The sequence below is a fragment of the Raphanus sativus genome, chromosome 1 (genome assembly GCF_000801105.2).
Source record: "Raphanus sativus cultivar WK10039 chromosome 1, ASM80110v3, whole genome shotgun sequence".
NCBI lineage: Eukaryota > Viridiplantae > Streptophyta > Magnoliopsida > Brassicales > Brassicaceae > Raphanus > Raphanus sativus.
Window position 1 is genome coordinate 18818538 of NC_079511.1, and position 18518 is coordinate 18837055.

Sequence of the window (18518 nt, forward strand, 5' to 3'; positions counted from 1 at the left end):
GTTTTAGTTTTAGTTAACAAAACGATCCAGAAAGGGATCAAACTTCAAATGCTATTGTCAAAAAATAATTTTTTAATATTTGACCAAATAACAAAGATATATATATATATATATATATATTTTTTTTTCGACATCAAAAACACAGACTCATTTAGACTCTATATACTAAACTGGAAGTTCTGCATCCATGTGGACGAAAAAAGAGTTTTGCTGTCTGGCATTGCGTATAAGACTATCCGCTCTTGAGTTATCCTTCCTCGGTACATGTATGATCTCCAACTTACGAAACTTTCTCTCAATATCTTATATTTTCTAAATAACTCGTGAATGCCGGCCATTCCCTCGGTTCTGATACCATATTCACCAATTGAGAACAATCCGTTGTAAAAGTGACATGATATTGACGTAGATTTTTCATGCATTCCATTACCCAAATTAAAGCTTCCACCTCCGAATGGAGAGGGGATAAACTTGCCCGTGTATTCCTTGCTCCCAATAATCCCTGAAACCCTTGTAGTGTACTAAACCAACCTTGTCCTGAAAAACTTTCTTTATCTTTTCAAGAACCGTCCGTGAAACACCATCGCCCTGGGATTGTTGGTAAACTTCTGCCTTCCACCTGCTAGGGTATCCTTTGGGAACTCAATTCCTGCGCCTTAGCCCATAGTGTTGATTCAACCTCTGCTCTTTTGAGCGTGTCCATCGGCTCCACATATAGATTACTAAATACCTTACTATTTCTGGATTTCCAGATGTACCATAATATCCATGTAAACTGGTGATCATCCATAGCCGGAGTAACTCGCCAGAACAGGTGATCCATATTTGTAAAGAGAGATTTGGCAGGAAAAACTTCTGGATTTGATGGTATCTTTGAAAGCGCACATACTTGACGTACTGGGGGCAATCAAAGAAAATATGGTTTATTGATTCCTCTGGGTCTCCACATCTGTCACAGTACATATCTCTCTTAAGTACCCTGACCTTCAATTTTTTTTTACCGCAATGCACTCTGACCCTGACAAGAGCTGCCATAAAAAAATGTTTTATCTTGGGGGGTCACTTCACTTTCCTACAAGACAAAGATATATTTTTAAAATAAGTATTTAAGTTAATAATTTATGTATATATATAACTGTTTTATGTACTTATAAAGATCTTTGGGTATTTTGGCTACTTATTCAGATTTGAGTTCATGTTTGGTATGTTTTTTATGTTTTTAAAATTTTTAGATTTTATTATATGTATGGTTTGGGTAAAATCCAAAATTTAAAATACTACAATTCAAAAACCATTCAGATATATATGTTATATTCAGTTTGATTTAGATATTTTTTTTGATCGGTTCAGTTCTCATTTACTAATTAACCATTTTTGTCCAGTCTTAAAAAATGTATGTGGCAAATAATCCAAATTTAAATTTTAAATGTTTTGAACTCTCTAGAGCCTTCTAACAATTTAAAGCAAAATTACTAGTGAAACTATATAGAAAACTACTAATTTCTATATGTTAGGTATATATCCACATTACGCTGTGAGATCTTTTAGTATAATCTGATTTAACATCAGATTTTTCGTATCTTATATTTTTATTTTGATGTTATACTATGGTAAAATTGATTGCTATAAAAATATTTTAAATATAAAATAAATATATATATAATATGATATTAAAATTCTGCACATAGTTATTTAAAATAAATAAAACCAAAGTATAAATAAAGAGTAGATATGTCATTTTCTATGTGAAAAAAAACTATTTCATTATTCAAATTAAAAATGGTCTGAAAAGGCAGATCAAAATAAAAAAACCAACAAAAAAAAAAATCTTTGTGAAAAGTACTAGTAGTAGTAGCTAAATAATTGTGTGGTTTTACAATTGTGGATGGTAAACAATCTTCAATCATTCCTTTACAATAGGTAACTTCATCAATTCTTTTGGAAAGTTTTACTATTGAGATCAGATTCTTCTAATCTATTTCAAAGTATTAACAAGTTGAGTATTGTAACATACTTCTTGTGCTAGCTTTCTATACAAACATGACAAGCACCTCCTTTTGATTCTTTTTTCTCAAAATTTGGTCTTATCTTAAAGAATATTTTGAAACCTGTCTATAACCACTAAATTGTGATTTCAGAGTTCATGATCCTTCCACCAAACAAATGTTCTGCAAGATTACGACTTGAACGGTCATTGGATGATGTAGTGATTTCATCTTCGTTATATCTATTGCATTTTACTTCAAACTACATCATAAATGCTAAAACCAAAAGCTACAACATCAAGCAATCCAACCCTATGTCTCTATTTTCTTTGCTTATCATGTTCTTTGCCTAGACCTCATGCATATATTTCCATAAATATTTTATGATTCTTTGTAGCATTAAACTAGCTATATTTTTCTTTAGCTAAATTTCGGGCATATATCTACAAAAGAACTTATTCTTTGTGTCTTTAAATTAGCTCTGTCCTACAACTTTTGATATTTACAATTTCTGTTAGTGTAGCTCTATGTACAACATTTTGGCTTTAGAATAAGGAATCGGGTAGTTTAAACATGGAAAATTTGGATGCATATGCATAGTAGGATTTAAATCAAGTCTTTAACCATAAGAACAATTAGGCTATGATATTTATGTATTAATTGCCATATTACCCTTTCTCACTTTTACCTCTCTTTTTTAATTCATTTTATAAGTTTAAAACATTATAATTTGAATTTATTATATACTTATTAAAAGTATAGATTTTTTTGTATATGACATGTTTTAAATGTTGTAAAACTGACATATATTTGTAAACTACTCTAATTTTCTTCATAATCCATATCCCCATATCATACGTCATATGTTCCATACTATTTTAAATTACAGTATAGTGTGATAAATTTTTTTTTCTCTTCTTTTGTAATTTATATCTCCTTCTCTGCCTCCTGATTCTTCTTACTCACTACTTGATCAGTTATACTGTTTTGTTCTCCAACACTGTTGCCACTCATCATCTCTCTCTCTCTAAAGAAATTTTAGAAAATTTCATATATACAAACTTTGTGGGTGTGTCGAGTATTCCATACCATATGTATAGCATAGTCACGTAATGGATAAAAGTTTGGGTTTAGGGTTTAGGGTTTATGATTAGGGTTTGGGGTTTATGATATATGGTTTGAGTATATGGTTTGGGTTTAAGATATGGGTTTACGGTATATGGTTTGAGTTTAGGGTTCAGAGTTTGGGTTTAGGGTTTATGGTTTATGGTTTGGGTTTAGGGTATATGATTTGAGTTTAGAGGTTGGGTTTAGGATTTTAGATTTGGGTTTAGGGTAATATGGATTTGTCTTTTTTTATTTGCCTTTGCTATACTATATGATTTGGGTTTACGGTTTCTCTCTCTCTCTCTCTCTATCATATTAAACTGTATTTTAAATTACAGTATAGTATGATATGTTTCTTTTTCTCTTCTTTTGCACTTTCTATCTCTTTCTCTGCCTCCTGGTTCTTCTTTCTCACTATTTGATTAGTTACATTGTTTGGTTTTCCAACACCGTCGCCACTCATCAGCTCTCTCTCTCTAAAGAAATTTTAGAGAATTTCATATATTCAAAATTTGTGGGTGTGTCGAATTTTCCATACCATAATATGTATAACATAGTCACGTAATGGATAATGGTTGGGGTTTAGGGTTTAGGATTAAGGGTTTGGGTTTAAGGTTTGAGTTTAGGGTATATAGTTTGGGTTTAGGGTTCGTAATTTGGGTTTAGGGTTTATGTTTTAGGGTATATGGTTTAGGGTATATGCTTTATGGCTTGGGTTTAAGGTATATGGTTTGAGTTTAGGGTTTAGGTTTGGGTTTAGGGTTTAAGATTTGGGTTTAGGGTTTAGGGTCTGGGGTTTAGGGTTTACATTTATGTTTGGAACATTCTATTCTATATCTATGTTATATATAGAATAGTATATAGTTCGAGCGTTTCAAATACACACGTTCACTCTCCGTAGAGGACTATAACGTCTGATTATGGCACAAATTGACACACTTTTCCTTGTATGACTAGTCTTAATTGTTAGAACCCATATGAATATTGAGCAAATTGACTCTTTAAACATCAACAACAGAGAAAATGAAATGTCTACCAATTTGTATGTGCCTAACACCATCGCTAGGTTCTTTGAGGAGCAACATATGGTGACGCGAATGATGAAAAAATAACCACACTATAGCAAATATTACATATGTGATCAAGAAAGTAATCAATGACCAAAAAACTCTTAAACCAATCAATCAACAAATTACACTCTAAAATAGCACGAGTGTCAGACATAGCTCTAAATTCAACACAAGCTCTTCCCTCCAAGATGCTAGATTTCATAAATGGAATTGCCCTTGCAAGAAATGGAGAGATCTTAATCTCGATCACGGCATGAATGTGTATCATAAAACCCACACTAGAAATTTGATAGTGTGTATATAAAAAGGAAAAAAATAACTTGTGGACAGAAAACATTTAGAAGAACAACGATGTAATTAGATTCCAGTTGACAAACATGAATTTAAGCTAATTGATAATCGAGTTACAAGATCAAAAATTGAAACACAGTTGAAACTAGAACTAGAAGATGGTTTTACAAAATCAGGTTGAAGTGTTAAGACAGAATTCAAAGTTTATGTGTGTATGTCGTTATGAATGTATGTTCTCTCTCATCATCATCTTCTTTTATACTCCGCTTAGCCGTTTTACTTCTCCAATATCTCCTCCTTCTCTTGTTCACTCGATCCCACCAATCTCGGGGTTGTTTAAACTTCCCAAGCAAAAAAAATATTTTTCAAAACTATCAAAGAAAATATGATGAAAATGGAAAATTTTCTTCTCTCAAGGCTCAATCATCTGCATCATCACCTCCACCCAAACTTCATTTGGTCGACTACTCCAGTGAAGGTGGAGTGAATACTCAAGAGCCTATATATGATGTGTTCACAAATGATCGTGAGGAGATCCATCATGAATTTGAACCTAACTCAGATTTAGAGGAACCAACAAAGAAGAAGAGTCTGATCACGCTGACACACATGTTCAAACAACTGATCAAGTTCCTAAGGAAGAAAGAGACTCTGAGAAGACTGTAGAACAAGTATAAACTGAGAGGGGGACATGCTCACTCAGGTGAAGATCAATCATGTGAAAAGACTGAATCAGAAAGATTGAGTTAGAAGAGGTTCATGAAGTGGATATTGAGGATGTGGAGATTCTGATCAACATACAAAAGACTATCAAGGGAAAGAAGAGGAAATCCAAGAATGTACCTCAGAAGAACAACCCCAAGATAGGGCGCTCAGAAAAGCTGAAAACTCCATCAAGAATGGGTACTTATCTGTTTGATTCATCATCTATTGGAGGACTGATGCCCCCGCAGGGGCGAAGAACCCGTTGCTGTCTCGGCTGTGCTACCGGAGGCTCTGGGGAAGTCGGAATAGGAGAGCACTCATCTTGGGGTGGGCTTACTATTTAGATGCTTTCAGCAGTTATCTGCTCCGCACTTGGCTACCCAGCGTTTACCGTCCCGAATCAGCAGCAAAAACAAATCAAGAAGGTTTGGCTTATGGTCTTGAGTTTTAAACGTGATGGGCTTGATGATTTATAAAATATGTTTATGGACATGCTTAAAGAAAGAAAAGCCCAACAAGAAAATACAAGCTTTGGTCGAATAATATATCAATCTGACGGTAATTCAGACACGATCGACCATGCAGAAGCACGAGACCAGCCGAAAAGTTTGACGACTACAATCCTTCAATTTCGGTCAAGTCATGATATTTATGATTTTTGGTCAATTCAAAGTCTTTGGTCAAGTCTTCCTTGTTTTTATAACTTGCTAATTTCTATGTTTGACTAGTCTTTTGTATTTCAACCTTTTGTAAGCTTTGCCTATTATATAAAGACCATTTGATCAATGAAATAAAACAATCTTTGATTATTATTTTTGGAACCTTGAGAGTGATTCTCACTTTCCTTTCAATGGTGTGTGATATCCATTAATCATATCGATCCGTCTTGGTGCGTCATATCCAAGGGATCAAACCGATTCCTCCTGGTGCGTCATATCCAGGGAATCATAATCTTTGTCGTCTAGGTGCGTCAATATCCTAGGACATTGAGTTGGAAATATCAGCAGCCTTCCGCATCTACTGTGCGACCCTTCGATCCATACATCTCTTCTTTTTGTTGGACTTGTGCGTCATATCAAGCAACAATCGGAGTTCAGAAATATCAACAGCCTTCCGCAACTGTTGTGCGAACCTTCAATCCACCATTTATCATTTAAGATGTCTTAGATCATATCCCATAGTCCAGCTGAGTGTTCCTTTCTTATCTTAGGGTGTTTCAAGTGGTATCAGAGTCACTCAACCGGTATTTGTCTTTTTTTTTTCATTTTTCCAACTTCTTCATCCATCTTCTACAACTCATCTTTTTTTTCTTAAAAAAAGAGTTATACGAAAAGCCAAGAGATTATCTCATCTGAAGTTAAAGAAAGACATATTTGAGGGCGAATCTTTTTAGAGGAGGAGGGAATGATGCGCCCCAAACCAGCAGAAGAAACAAATCAAGAAGGTTTGGCTTATGGGCTTCAGCCCTAAGAAAGAAAGCCCTAACAAGAAAATACAAGGTATGGTCGAATAATATATCAATCTGACGGTAATTCAGAGACGGTCGACCATGCGGAAGCACGAGACAAACCAAAGAGTTTTTACGACTACAATCCTTCAATTTCGGTCAAGTCAAGAAATTTATGATTTTTGGTCAATTCAAAGTCTTTGGTCAAGTCTTCCTTGTTTTTATAAGTTGCTAATTTTTATGTTTGACTAGTTTTTTTGTATTTCAACATTTTGTATGTTTTGCCTATTATAAAAACCATTTGATCAATGAAATAAAACAATCTTTGAGTATTATTTTTGGAACCTTGAGAATGATACTCACTTTTCTTTCAATGGTGTGTAATATCCATTGATCCTATCGATCCTTCTTGGTGCGTCATATCCAAGGGATCAAACCGATTCGTCCGGGTGCGTCATATCCAGGGAACCATCCTCTTTGTCCACTGGGTGCGTCATATCCTAGGACATTGAGTTAGAAATATCAGCAGTCTTCCGCATCTGCTGTGCGACCTTTCGATCCATCCATCTCTCTTTTTTGTTGGACTTGTGCGTCATATCAAGTAACAATCGGAGTTCGAGAATATCAACAGCCTTCCGCAGCTGTTGTGCGACCCTTCAATTCACCATTTATCATTCAATCTGTATGAGATCATATCCCATAGTCCAGCCGAGTGATTCTTTCCTATCTTAGGGTGTTTCAAAGACGATCGTAAGCAAATTGTGGATCCTAAAACCCACATTAGAAATTTGGTAGTGATTGTTTGTTGACAACGATATCCTCGGAACACTATATATTCAGATTCCAGTTGACAAAAATAAACTTTAATGATAATGATAGATTGAATATAGTGATGACAAAGAGATCATGTTACAACAACTAAAACTAAGGACTAAGTATCGAGCATGAGAGAGTGAGAGTCAGAGGTCAAGGTTGTATATATATATATGTGTTAGCTCTAGGGCTTCGAATGTATCCTTCTCATGTTTCCCATTTTCCTTTATAGCCCCCCTCCTTTTTCTTGTTTTCATAATCTTTTCTTTTTTTTTAATGGCCCCTGAGATCTTTGGCTTCCCTAACATGAAGAATATTCCTTCGAGCTCGAACTTCTTATGGAGGCTCTCAGCCTTGTGACCTCCTAGCTGTTCTCCACACGAGCTCGATCTTGCCGATAACAGGCGGGGTCTTTTCTGAGCGGTTTATCTTGTTGGGATTTGGGTCCAACAAAATCATAACCGTAAAATCGAGTTTTCCCGCCAAAACTGTAAAATCGAGTTTTCCTGCCAAAAAGGCAAATCGAGTTTTTCTGCCAAAATCATAACCGTAAAATCGAGTTTTCCCGCCAAAAACGCAATCGAGTTTTCCTGCCAGAACCGTAAAATCAAGTTTTACCGCCAAAACCGTAAAATCAAAATTTCCGCCAAAACCGTAAAATCGAGTTTTCCCGCCAAAATCGTAAAACCGAATTTTCCCGCCAAAACCGTAAACCAGTTTTTTCGTCAAATCGTAAAATCGAAATTTTCCGCCAAAACCGTAAAATCGAGTTTTCTCGCCAAAAACGCAATCGAGTTTTCCCGCCAAAACCATAAAATCGAGTTTTCTCGCCAAACCGTAAAATCGAGTTTTCCCGCCAAAATCGTAAAATCGAATTTTTCCGCCAAAACCCTAAAATCGAGTTTTCTCGCCAAAAACGCAATCGAGTTTTTCCGCCAAAACAATAAAATTGAGTTCTCTCGCCAAAACCGTAAAATCGAATTTTCCCGCCAAAACCGTAAAATCGAGTTTTCTCGCCAAAACCGTAAAATCGAATTTTCCCGCCAAAACCATAAAATCGAGTTTTCCGCCAAAACCGTAAAATCAAATTTTCCCGCCAAAGCCGTAAAATCGAGTTTTTCCGCCAAAACCGTAAAATCGAGTTTTCCCGCCAAAAAAACAATCGAGTTTTTCTGCCAAAACCGTAAAATCGAGTTTTCCCCCCCCCCAAAAAAGGCAAATCAAATTTTTCCGCCAAAATCATAACCGTAAAATCGAGTTTTCCCGCTAAAACCGTAAAATCGAGTATTTCCGCCAAAAAGGCAAATCGAGTTTACCGCCAAAATTGCAAAATCAAAATTTTTCCGCCAAAACATCAAACTCAGAAATTTTCCGCATAAACCAAAAAATCGAATTTTATGTTAAATCACAACAAAAAAACATAAACGGGTCCCCATTTATTTTAGTGAAAACCCATTTATTAAATGGGTTTTAAAAGGGTTACCCATTTAAAACCCGATAAACTAAATGGGTTTAAACGGAAATTTATTTCTTTTTAAACCCATTAAGAACCCGCGGATTTGAACCCATTTTAACATTTCTAAACAAAAGCCACTCAAAAAATTTTGCCAATATAGAGCTCATGACAGAGCAAAGGTATGTTGTTTTCTTATCTCGATAGATTATTGCTTAGCGACTGATTGATTTAGATGTAGAGAATATGTGGGGTTTCTTAATGTGATCAGGAAGGGACCTCATGAAAAGACTATGACACATCTCTTGGGTTACATTATGAGGTCATCAAAGATTTCTATGCAGAGATGCCTAGTAAGTTGTCTGAAACCTCCAATGAGAAATTAGAAGTGATAGTTCTTCAATTCGCTTTTGACTTCTCTCCCGCCGTGACCAACGCCTCATAAACCTTGATTCACTGACATAAGAGAAAATATAGTCTGATGAAACAATTAATGTAGTTTCCAGGGATGACCTAGAAAATCACTGACAGAAGGACTTTCGAAGACAAAAGACTTGACAACTCGGTCTATATCACTATGCAAAGCAGCTGTTGTCACTATTGCAACATACTACTGGCTCCCCTCCTCTCACAAGAATCATGTATCAGTTGAGAAAGATTTATTGATCTACAAGAATCTATCATGGAGCTTGAGTTGATGTGGGGGAAATGATCTATCACCATGTCATGAATCTTAGTGTGCTTCAAAGAGAAGACAGAAAAGAAGACATGCGTTGGTTAGCATCCCCTCATATCATCTTTTGGATCCTTCAGAAACAATATCAACTGAAGAGAAATTTAAATGAGATATTAGTTCCTATGGTTAAGTACAAGAATGATGCTATGATTGGTGAAGAGTATCACTCCAAAAGAAAGAGGTTGAGAATAAAGCTAAGAAGAAAGTAAAGTACGCATCAAAGTCTGCTACAAAATCAGATCTATCATCATCTCAGCTCCTGGAATGGTTGTCTCTCCCTGGATCACTTGAAGGGGCGAGGGTGGTTGATAGATGATGAATATTATAACGCCCCGATCTGCCCACGACTAATCGGCCACACACGCCTAATGGGCCACCCACGCCCGTTCTCTCGGCTCGTGGACCCCATCCAATTCGACGGTCGGTCATTAATTTTCCAAGGCTCGAAATCATTGTTTACTGACCCTGCTATCACCACCCGACCTTTCCCCGTGCTTTGGCTTCATTCACACGGTATCACGAATCACATCCCGATAGGTCACCCATCCTTTCACTACTCCAGCCCAAGCACGCTTAACTCTGGAGTTCTAAACGGACGTGTGACAGAAAAGGTAAGTCGACTTTGGTGACATAGGTAGCCAAGTCAATTCTCTTAAGCCTTTCCAAATATCACAACTCGGAATGTTACAATTCACCTCCTCTCAAAGAACGCAACGTCCTCGTTGCGTCCCACGACAGGTCTCAAGATGCCTCTCGGGTCAGAACTGAGACGGCTAACCTGCTCTGATACCACTTATAAAGCCCCGACCTCCCCCTCCCTCCTCCCAGGGTTAATGGGCCACCCACGCCCGCTCTCTCGGCCCGTGAGCCCCATCCCATCTGACGGTCGGTCGTTAATTTTCCAAGGCTCGAAATCATTGTTTACTGACCCTGCTATCACCACCCGACCTTTCTCCGTGCTTTGGCCTTCCTCACATGGTATCGCGAATCACTTTACGATAGGTCACCCATCCTTTCACTACTCCAGCCCAAGCACCTTAACTCTAGAGTTCTAAACGGAGGTATGACGGAAAAGGTAAGTCGACTTTGGTGACATAGGTAGCCAAATCAATTCTCTTAAGCCTTTCCAAATATCACAACTCAAGATGTTACAAATATGGTCTTCTCCTCAGAGCTATGTGATGCTCTAAAGATGTTTTGCTGCTCCTGAGACACAGAATCACCCTGCTTGGTGTCTAGGATGGATCACAGAAGGTTTATCTCTTCTTCAGTGTGATATAGAACAAGTTCACCACTTGTGAACAAAGGAGACAGTGTCGTCTCAAGACTGGTTTGCACCAAAAGGAGTTTTATTGATAAAAGAATGGCTGAAGATATATGGACGTAAACATAAAACCCTAAGCCTAAACCAATGTGGTTTAAGAAACTTAAAACCAAATCCTATTGCTAATTGGTTTAAAACACCAAACCGACTTCTAATGGGTTTATAAAGTCCAAAACCTATTCCTAATGAGTTTACATAAATAATAAAACTAAATACACTTAAAATATACCATAATGGTCGTGCTTAATCATATTGGACCAATCATAAACTAAGATGGCTTGTCCTTCCATTTTTTGGGTCGATAAAGGCCTTTTTCGAAAAACTTTTTATAGGGCTCGATCCATCTTCTTCCAGGTCCGACCAAGTTGCTCATTATACTTATTCGAATGATAAAGATCCTTCTCATGTTCTATTTCCAGTTCTGGTTCTTCATTTTCCATTTCCAACTCATTTCTCGTCCGTATCGGTTTGAATAGTCTATTTCTCGATCATACCAAATCACCCATTTCATTTCCTGTCCAACCAGTTTCCATCTATCCATTTCCTAGTCAATCAGATTGAATACTAGACGTCCATGTTGGTCCATAGTCACTTCTATATTTATGAAGGCCTCATCAAGGCCCATAACTTTCTCTCGATCCAATACTTCATGAATCGGGCCAATAAACTCTCCAATAATCTCATTAGGTCATGCTGTGAGCCATTTTTTTCTGATACATGGATTAGCTTTTAGAACTTGAGTTTGTAGCTGATCCAGGTCGGACCAGCTCCTCCCAAAGCCTTGCAACTTCTGCAGCACCACGTTGATCGGATCAGTGGATATTTCCACATTGACCCGTTATAGCTATTAGTAAAAATTTTAGAAACAATATTTAATTTTTGGAAGATATGAAAATAATTTTTAAAGGCTAGGTTAGTTGATTATTAATAGCTATGAATAGTTGAGTTCGACATGTGTATTAAGATTATTCACTTAGAATCAAAATTGTAGTCTTAGAATATGTGTGAGTTTTCATAAGTCGTAAAGTGAGTGAAAAACACTAAAGACTAAGGAGAAATGATTTAAGATTTTGTATTTGATCTTAAGATGTGTGAGATTAGTGAAACAAATCAAGAGTGTCAAGAGTGTTAGTTACAAAAACATCTATTTAAAGAGATACTTGAAAAGTTTGTTTTAAGAGCATCCTAATAAAACTTTGTATAGATAATATATTTTCTTTTTGAACAACAGATAATATATCCATGGTGTATCTATCTTATTAAAACTCAAGTACAAAATTGGAGTGTTTGGATACTTGAATAGAAAGATTAAAAAAAATTGGAGTGTTTGGAAACTTGAATAGTAGGCTTAATAAAATTTGTTTGGATACATGAATAGTAGTATCTATTAATTGTGTTTCTATATTTCAGTTAGTTTAACAATTTAATTAATTATATTACTTTAATAATAACTTACATCATGAATTATATTACCATAATAATAATAGTGCATATTTTTATTAATTAATTAATCAATATTAACTTTGTACAAATAAAATAAAAAATGTTAAATAATTAGGTTTTACATATGATTAAACGTTTGGTTTAGTTTATTTTACTAAAATATTTTTATTTTAGTTTCAATCGATGGAAAATTACGTACCCAAAAACATAGTTCAAAGATATGTTTTGTGAATAAAATAATAACTTAAATCAAAATAATTGCCACTTAATTTTTCACTCCATGTAATTATTTTACTTGATAAATTTTTTTTTTCTATTTCACTTAGTTTAGCCAAACACATAGAAAGTGTTTTTTTATTAATTTATGAAATCAGTTAAACATGAACATTATCTATCCATTTAGATACATGTTGTTCCTTTCGGGTATCATTTTTTTTGTTTTGAAATCAAGTCCCATTTGAATATTATAAACTTATGTGTGGATTCTGAGTTGGGTCATTCTGGATTTGGATGAATTTAGTTCTGATGTATAGGAACCTAAAAATATCTAAATAACCAATTTATCTAAAACGGGTCCGGATATTTGTAACAAAAATAGCCATATAACTTTATTCGGTTCAGGTCTTTTTAATGTCATTATTTATATTATGATACACCTAAAATATATAACACTAATTATGAAAAATAAATATCGATGTATAAAAAATTCTTTCTATTTCATTAAATTTAGCCAAACACATAAAAGAGTTTTTTATTAATTTATAAAATCAGTTAGACATGAACATTATCTGTCCATTTAGGTACATGTTTTTCTTTTCGGGTATTTTTTTTGAAACCAAGTTCCGCTTGAATATTATAAACTTGTGTGTGTATTTTGAGTTGGGTCATTCTGGATCTGAATGAATTCGGTTCTGATGTATAGGAACCTAAAAATATCTAAATAATCAATGTATCTAAAATGGGTTCGGATATTTGTAAAAAAAATAGTCATATAACCTGATTCGGTCCAGATCTTTTGAATATAGTTAGTTATATTATGATACATCTAAAATATATAACACTAATTATGAAAAATAAATATCGATTTATAAAAATATATTTAAGGGGCCAATTTAACAAAATATTAGTTGGTTCAGTTGAAATAAATATATTAAAAATTATATGAACTGAAAAAAATCAATATAAAAGTACTGTACATTTGGATTCAAAATCATTTCTTTTAACAACAAACTACACAAATATGTTGATCTGTATACAAATTTAAATTACAATGTAAATATTTAATTAATATAGAAATATGTCATATTGTTTAAATAAAATATCAATGTAAAAGTATTGCTCAATTGCGTTCTAAAATCATTTATTTTAACAACAAACCAAATAAATATGTTGATTGGAAAGGGAATAAAACAAAGCTAGAGAAACACATAGTTTACCAGAGACATTTTATATGTTGAATTTATTATAAAGAATTTTTTACTAAGATAAATACATTCAATAATTACAAACAAATAATATATTTCATAAAAATGAAAAATAATATCCGCGCTTTCGAAGCGCGGGTCAAAATCTAGTTTTTTTTGTTATAATTCATGCTGTACTTCTTCATTTACATAATTCTTTTGGAAACCATATTCATAATAGTTTTAGATAGAAAAGAACCAGCTATGACGATGATACTTTTGAAAGAGAAACGAGATTCCTAAGAGCTCGCAGAAATCAGCTATGATAAGTGTCCATTGGCAGATCAGTAAAGTATCATCCTAACGTCTCCGCTCTGAAAACTCTGCTTATAAGTTTCGAGATCAACATTAAGGATGTTAGTCACTGCAAATATTTGATTTCTGGTACTGCTTGCAGCGAGGATTCAAGATCAACAATTTCTCAGGAAGATTTGAAGAATCTGACGGTGGAAACATCTGAACCAGGTGGTATTTTTTATAGTGCATCGACCAGAGTGAGCCCCTTATTGAATAATTTGTTGCCAGTCGAGCATGGTGAATGGTAGACAACCATTTAATAATGCTATGCTCTTAAATTATAACAGTGTCTTGGCTACGGGCTCGTGAGAGAGAAACTAAAACCGAACTAAACTTCCAAACTGTGACACTTCCATCAGCATGATAGTATTAAAATTCTTTTTCTGAATAAGATGGGATGATACAAATTAGAAAACCAGTGAACACAACTTTGAAAATAGGGTTAAGATTTACATCCAAGATGCTGCAGTTTTTCTGGGAAACAGAGAGACAATCAAGAGCAAGAAGACAAACAAGAGTGGAGACAAACAAGATGTCTAAGACGAGCAGCAGTAACTCGATGAAGCATTGCTGGTCTGTGCTGGGTTTTGTTTGAAGATGTTCTTCTTCCCTCCAGACGAACCTTCAGCAGTAAGACTCGGTGTTTCCAAAATCTGCAGATAAATAAATGTTAAATACTTAAACGAACATACCCATCCTCAGCAAAAAAGATTGAAAAAGGTCCCAGGATTTAAATTACCTTAAGAACAAGCTCTTCAAAACATTGCTCAACATTGACTCGGGTCTTTGCACTGCACTCCAAAAACAAACATCCATACTCCCGAGCAAAGTCAATGCCTTCTTTTTTAGATACAGCTCGTTCACTCTCCTGGAGATGACACTGAGGTCAAAAGAGTTCCAAAATAATAGAAACCAAATAGAACACTTACCTTGTCGACTTTATTCCCAACAAGCATCTTGATGCAATCCTGATTAGTCGAGTACAGGTCGATTTCCTTAGCCCATATATCTGATAGATTGGTGAATGTATCTCGTCGTGTCACATCATATACTACATATGGAGAATTCAAATGTCACTTACAAGTTACAAATAAAAAAAACAAGGAATTTATAAAGTGTAGTCCGGTAGGTAAAATATCAAGAATTAAAAATTATCTGGTTCACGTACCCATTATGATGCCCTGAGCTCCTCTGTAGTACGAACTTGTTAACGTCCTAAATCTCTCTTGCCCAGCTGAGTGATCAGAAAATAACCCAAAACTGGTCAGAGATTAAAAAAATATATATATATTGAAAGAACAATACAAGGGACCACTAATCTCGTAACCATTCGAAATACAAGGGAACAACCACCTAAAAAATCTAAATGCAGGACACTAATCTCTTAAGGATTCTAGTATCGTAACCATTCTTAAAACAATAGAATAGTTACTTATTTGACAAAAAAATAAAATAAATAGAATAGTTACTTTGCAAGTCTAAATTCAAGCCGCTAATCTATAAACCATTCCAAATACAAGAAACCATTCTAAAGACAGGAGACTAGTCTCTTAACTATTCTAAATACAAGACAAGACACTTCCGCAACTAGACAATACATGGAAGTAGATTAAACGTATCATATTCCACATTGTCGTTGACATTTTCATAAATTGCATGAATTTTTTTTTTTTTTTTTTTTTTTTTGATATCTCTGATGTCTGGGCAGCCACTTTCCCAAATATCCCCGAAGGGGTCCAGCGCCCCAGCAGTAAGGATGTTAAATCGCTGTGGCCGGGTTTCGAAGCTGGGTGGCGGACACCTCAGCCGAGGTTCCATTACCACCAGGCTACGAAGCCCGGTTAAGCATGAATTTTTTTTCTCAAAACACAAGATGATTGTGATGTCTTTACCTGTGTCCCAAATCGCAAGCTTCAGTTTCTTCTCTCCAATGGTAAGATATTTGACCTTGAAATCAACCCCTAGAAAGACAGATCCAAATTCAAAACCCAATTGGGTACGTACATAGGGTTGATCATATAAAAAGAGAACTCACCGATTGTGGGAGAAAGATCATCAAACGTATTGGATGTGAAACTAAGCAAAAGAGAGCTTTTGCCAACACCAGAATCTCCGATCAATAAAACTTTGAACAAGTAATCAAACTCGGGTTGCCCCGACGAAGAACCCATCGAGAAAAACGAACCTTTTTTACTCTGCCAAAAAAAAAACCCAAGAAAAAACAAAAATCTAAAAAAACATATAAACTTTTGAGTCAAAGGATCGTTTAAGTTTTCCCTGCGGAATCGATGAGAAATTTACGGGCTCTCTTCGAGATCTGCGAAAAAAATGACACGAAGCAGAGGACAAAGCGGAGATATCTCAGAAAATGTATGCCTTTTCCTTAGTTTTACAGACTTGCTTCTAGATTCCACGTACGCGGCCCCACAATAATAATCTTCTGCGGTTTGTAACCGTTGGATCATTGTTGAATCTTAATTTGGTCCGTTTTCAGGAAATAATAAAATTTGATTGTTTTTTTTTGCTAAATATGTTTAATTATTATACCAATTTTTATTTGTTAACAAAGATTATGTATTCTAGTAGTAGAACAGAGAATAAAACTAAACTAGAACTAAACTAAATAACAAAAAGGCCAAAACCATCCCATAATAGGTTCGGACTAGGAAGCTCAACCAAGCAGTAGACCAGAAAAGATCTAAATACCAAAGAACCTCTGAAAACCATAGTCGACTGTTGGAAGAGAAGCTCCGCCACCGAACACTTGAACCAAGGCGAACCCACCACCGAGCCACCATATACGGTTGAGGAGAACAAGGAATCGGCTGACAAGACACCCGAACGCCCAAATGCAACCACCACTGGAAGAAAAGCCGATAAAGGTCAGAGTAGGACTATAAGCGGAGAGGCTCTCCGGAGGGGCTTAGCGAGCGAGAGAGAAAGACGTCAAAGCCGAGCCGGTGTGGAAACCGATGCCGTAATCAGCCGCTATCTAATCCCTTTCATGCACTCGCTGACGTCCTCAAACGGCGATCTTACTCATAGATCCAAGCAGTTCCAGCTCGTCCACCTCACCTCATCGCCACACACCACTAACCAGTTCACTGCCTTCCCCTTACTGCCTCCCCCCTATGCCGACCAGAAACCGAACTAACCACCATCGGCATTCACAAACAGAGAGAAGCAATCAACGACCTTGAGGAAGCACACCAGGACCTGTCCTCAACGGACCCGGACATGCACGAGCTCAAGGTCACCACCACCGCCTAGACAAAGCAGAGACGTCTAGGGAACTCGAGATCCGCCACATCTATTGGTCTGGAAAGATCCAAAGACCGCATATGAAGAATGAAGAAAAGAAGAGTCGTCCCCTCACGGCATCGGCGAACCGAGAACCGGAGGGGAGGAAGCAAGATACGGCGGAAGAGATCTACTTATAGAGAGAAGATGTAGATATAATGTAGAGAGAGAAAATCAATTTATTTTTAGACCGTCATAAATTACTTTTGTTCTTTTCCAAAATTCGATTGTTAATCATTTCAAAAAAAATTATTGATCAAATGAGGGAGAGATTACAATTGTATGCTAACAAGAGAGAAAAGAGACAACATTCGGCGAGAGTATGACAGAAAAGTGCAAATCGATGAAATTAAAGCTAAATAGAAGGAATCCTAGTTATAACTGTCAATCTTTGTGGTGAAGTCTTAATATATTTTTGGTATATATATTTTTTTCTATTCTCAAGCCTCCTCTCCTCTTTGCTCGAAAGTCGAATTAGCCTAGTAAGATGGACCGAGTTTAACGGGCTGAATCCTTTGGGTTGGTATCATACATGTCGAGCCCTTGAGCTGAGCTCTCTTATTCGGCGGGTCTTGTAAAGAGATGTAATCCATCTCCAAAAGTAAGTTCCATTCAGTTCACTTATGAGAGACAAAGACAATCTCAGTGAATTTGTGAGAATAGGTCTTGATAATAAGGAGCTTGGACAATTGGATTGTATAATGTTCAAAAAAAAATTCACTTTTTTTTGTCATCAAGATAGACACATACTCAGACTGACTCTGTGAACCAAGCTGGTAACTCCGCATCCATGTGAACGACGAATGACGTTTGCTTCCTGATATTGCGTGCAAGACTGTTCGCCCTTGAATTTTGTGTTCTTGGTACATGAATTATCTTGGAGCTAACAAAACTCTGCTGGAGGTTCTTTATATCTTCTAGGTAACTTGCAAAAACTGGCCATTCATCCGGTTCCGATACCATATTCACCAATTGAGAACAATCTGTTGCAAAAGTAACTTGAAATTGACGTAAATTCCTCGTACATTCCATAGCCCATACTAAAGCCTCAATCTCTGCATGAAGAGGAGACAAACTAGCTCTT

General features: G+C 35.9%; 1 protein-coding gene across 2 annotated transcripts; it reads right to left on the reverse strand.

Moving 5' to 3' along the window:
- Positions 1-14495: 14495 nt before the first annotated feature.
- LOC108829123 (ras-related protein RABC1) lies at positions 14496-16568 on the reverse strand. Of its 2 annotated transcripts, XM_018602780.2 has the most exons (7): positions 16436-16568; positions 16170-16329; positions 16027-16095; positions 15303-15368; positions 15064-15185; positions 14874-15002; positions 14496-14787 (listed from the first exon to the last, which is right to left on the reverse strand). In XM_018602780.2, exons 2-7 carry the CDS (start codon positions 16303-16305, stop codon positions 14671-14673), a joined length of 639 nt encoding a protein of 212 aa, XP_018458282.1. In that variant the 5' UTR covers positions 16306-16329; positions 16436-16568; the 3' UTR covers positions 14496-14670. The 2 variants fall into 2 exon arrangements, with proteins under 2 accessions (XP_018458282.1, XP_056843037.1); XM_056987057.1 differs by having other exon boundaries at positions 16170-16500.
- Between the last annotated feature and the right edge of the window lie 1950 nt (positions 16569-18518).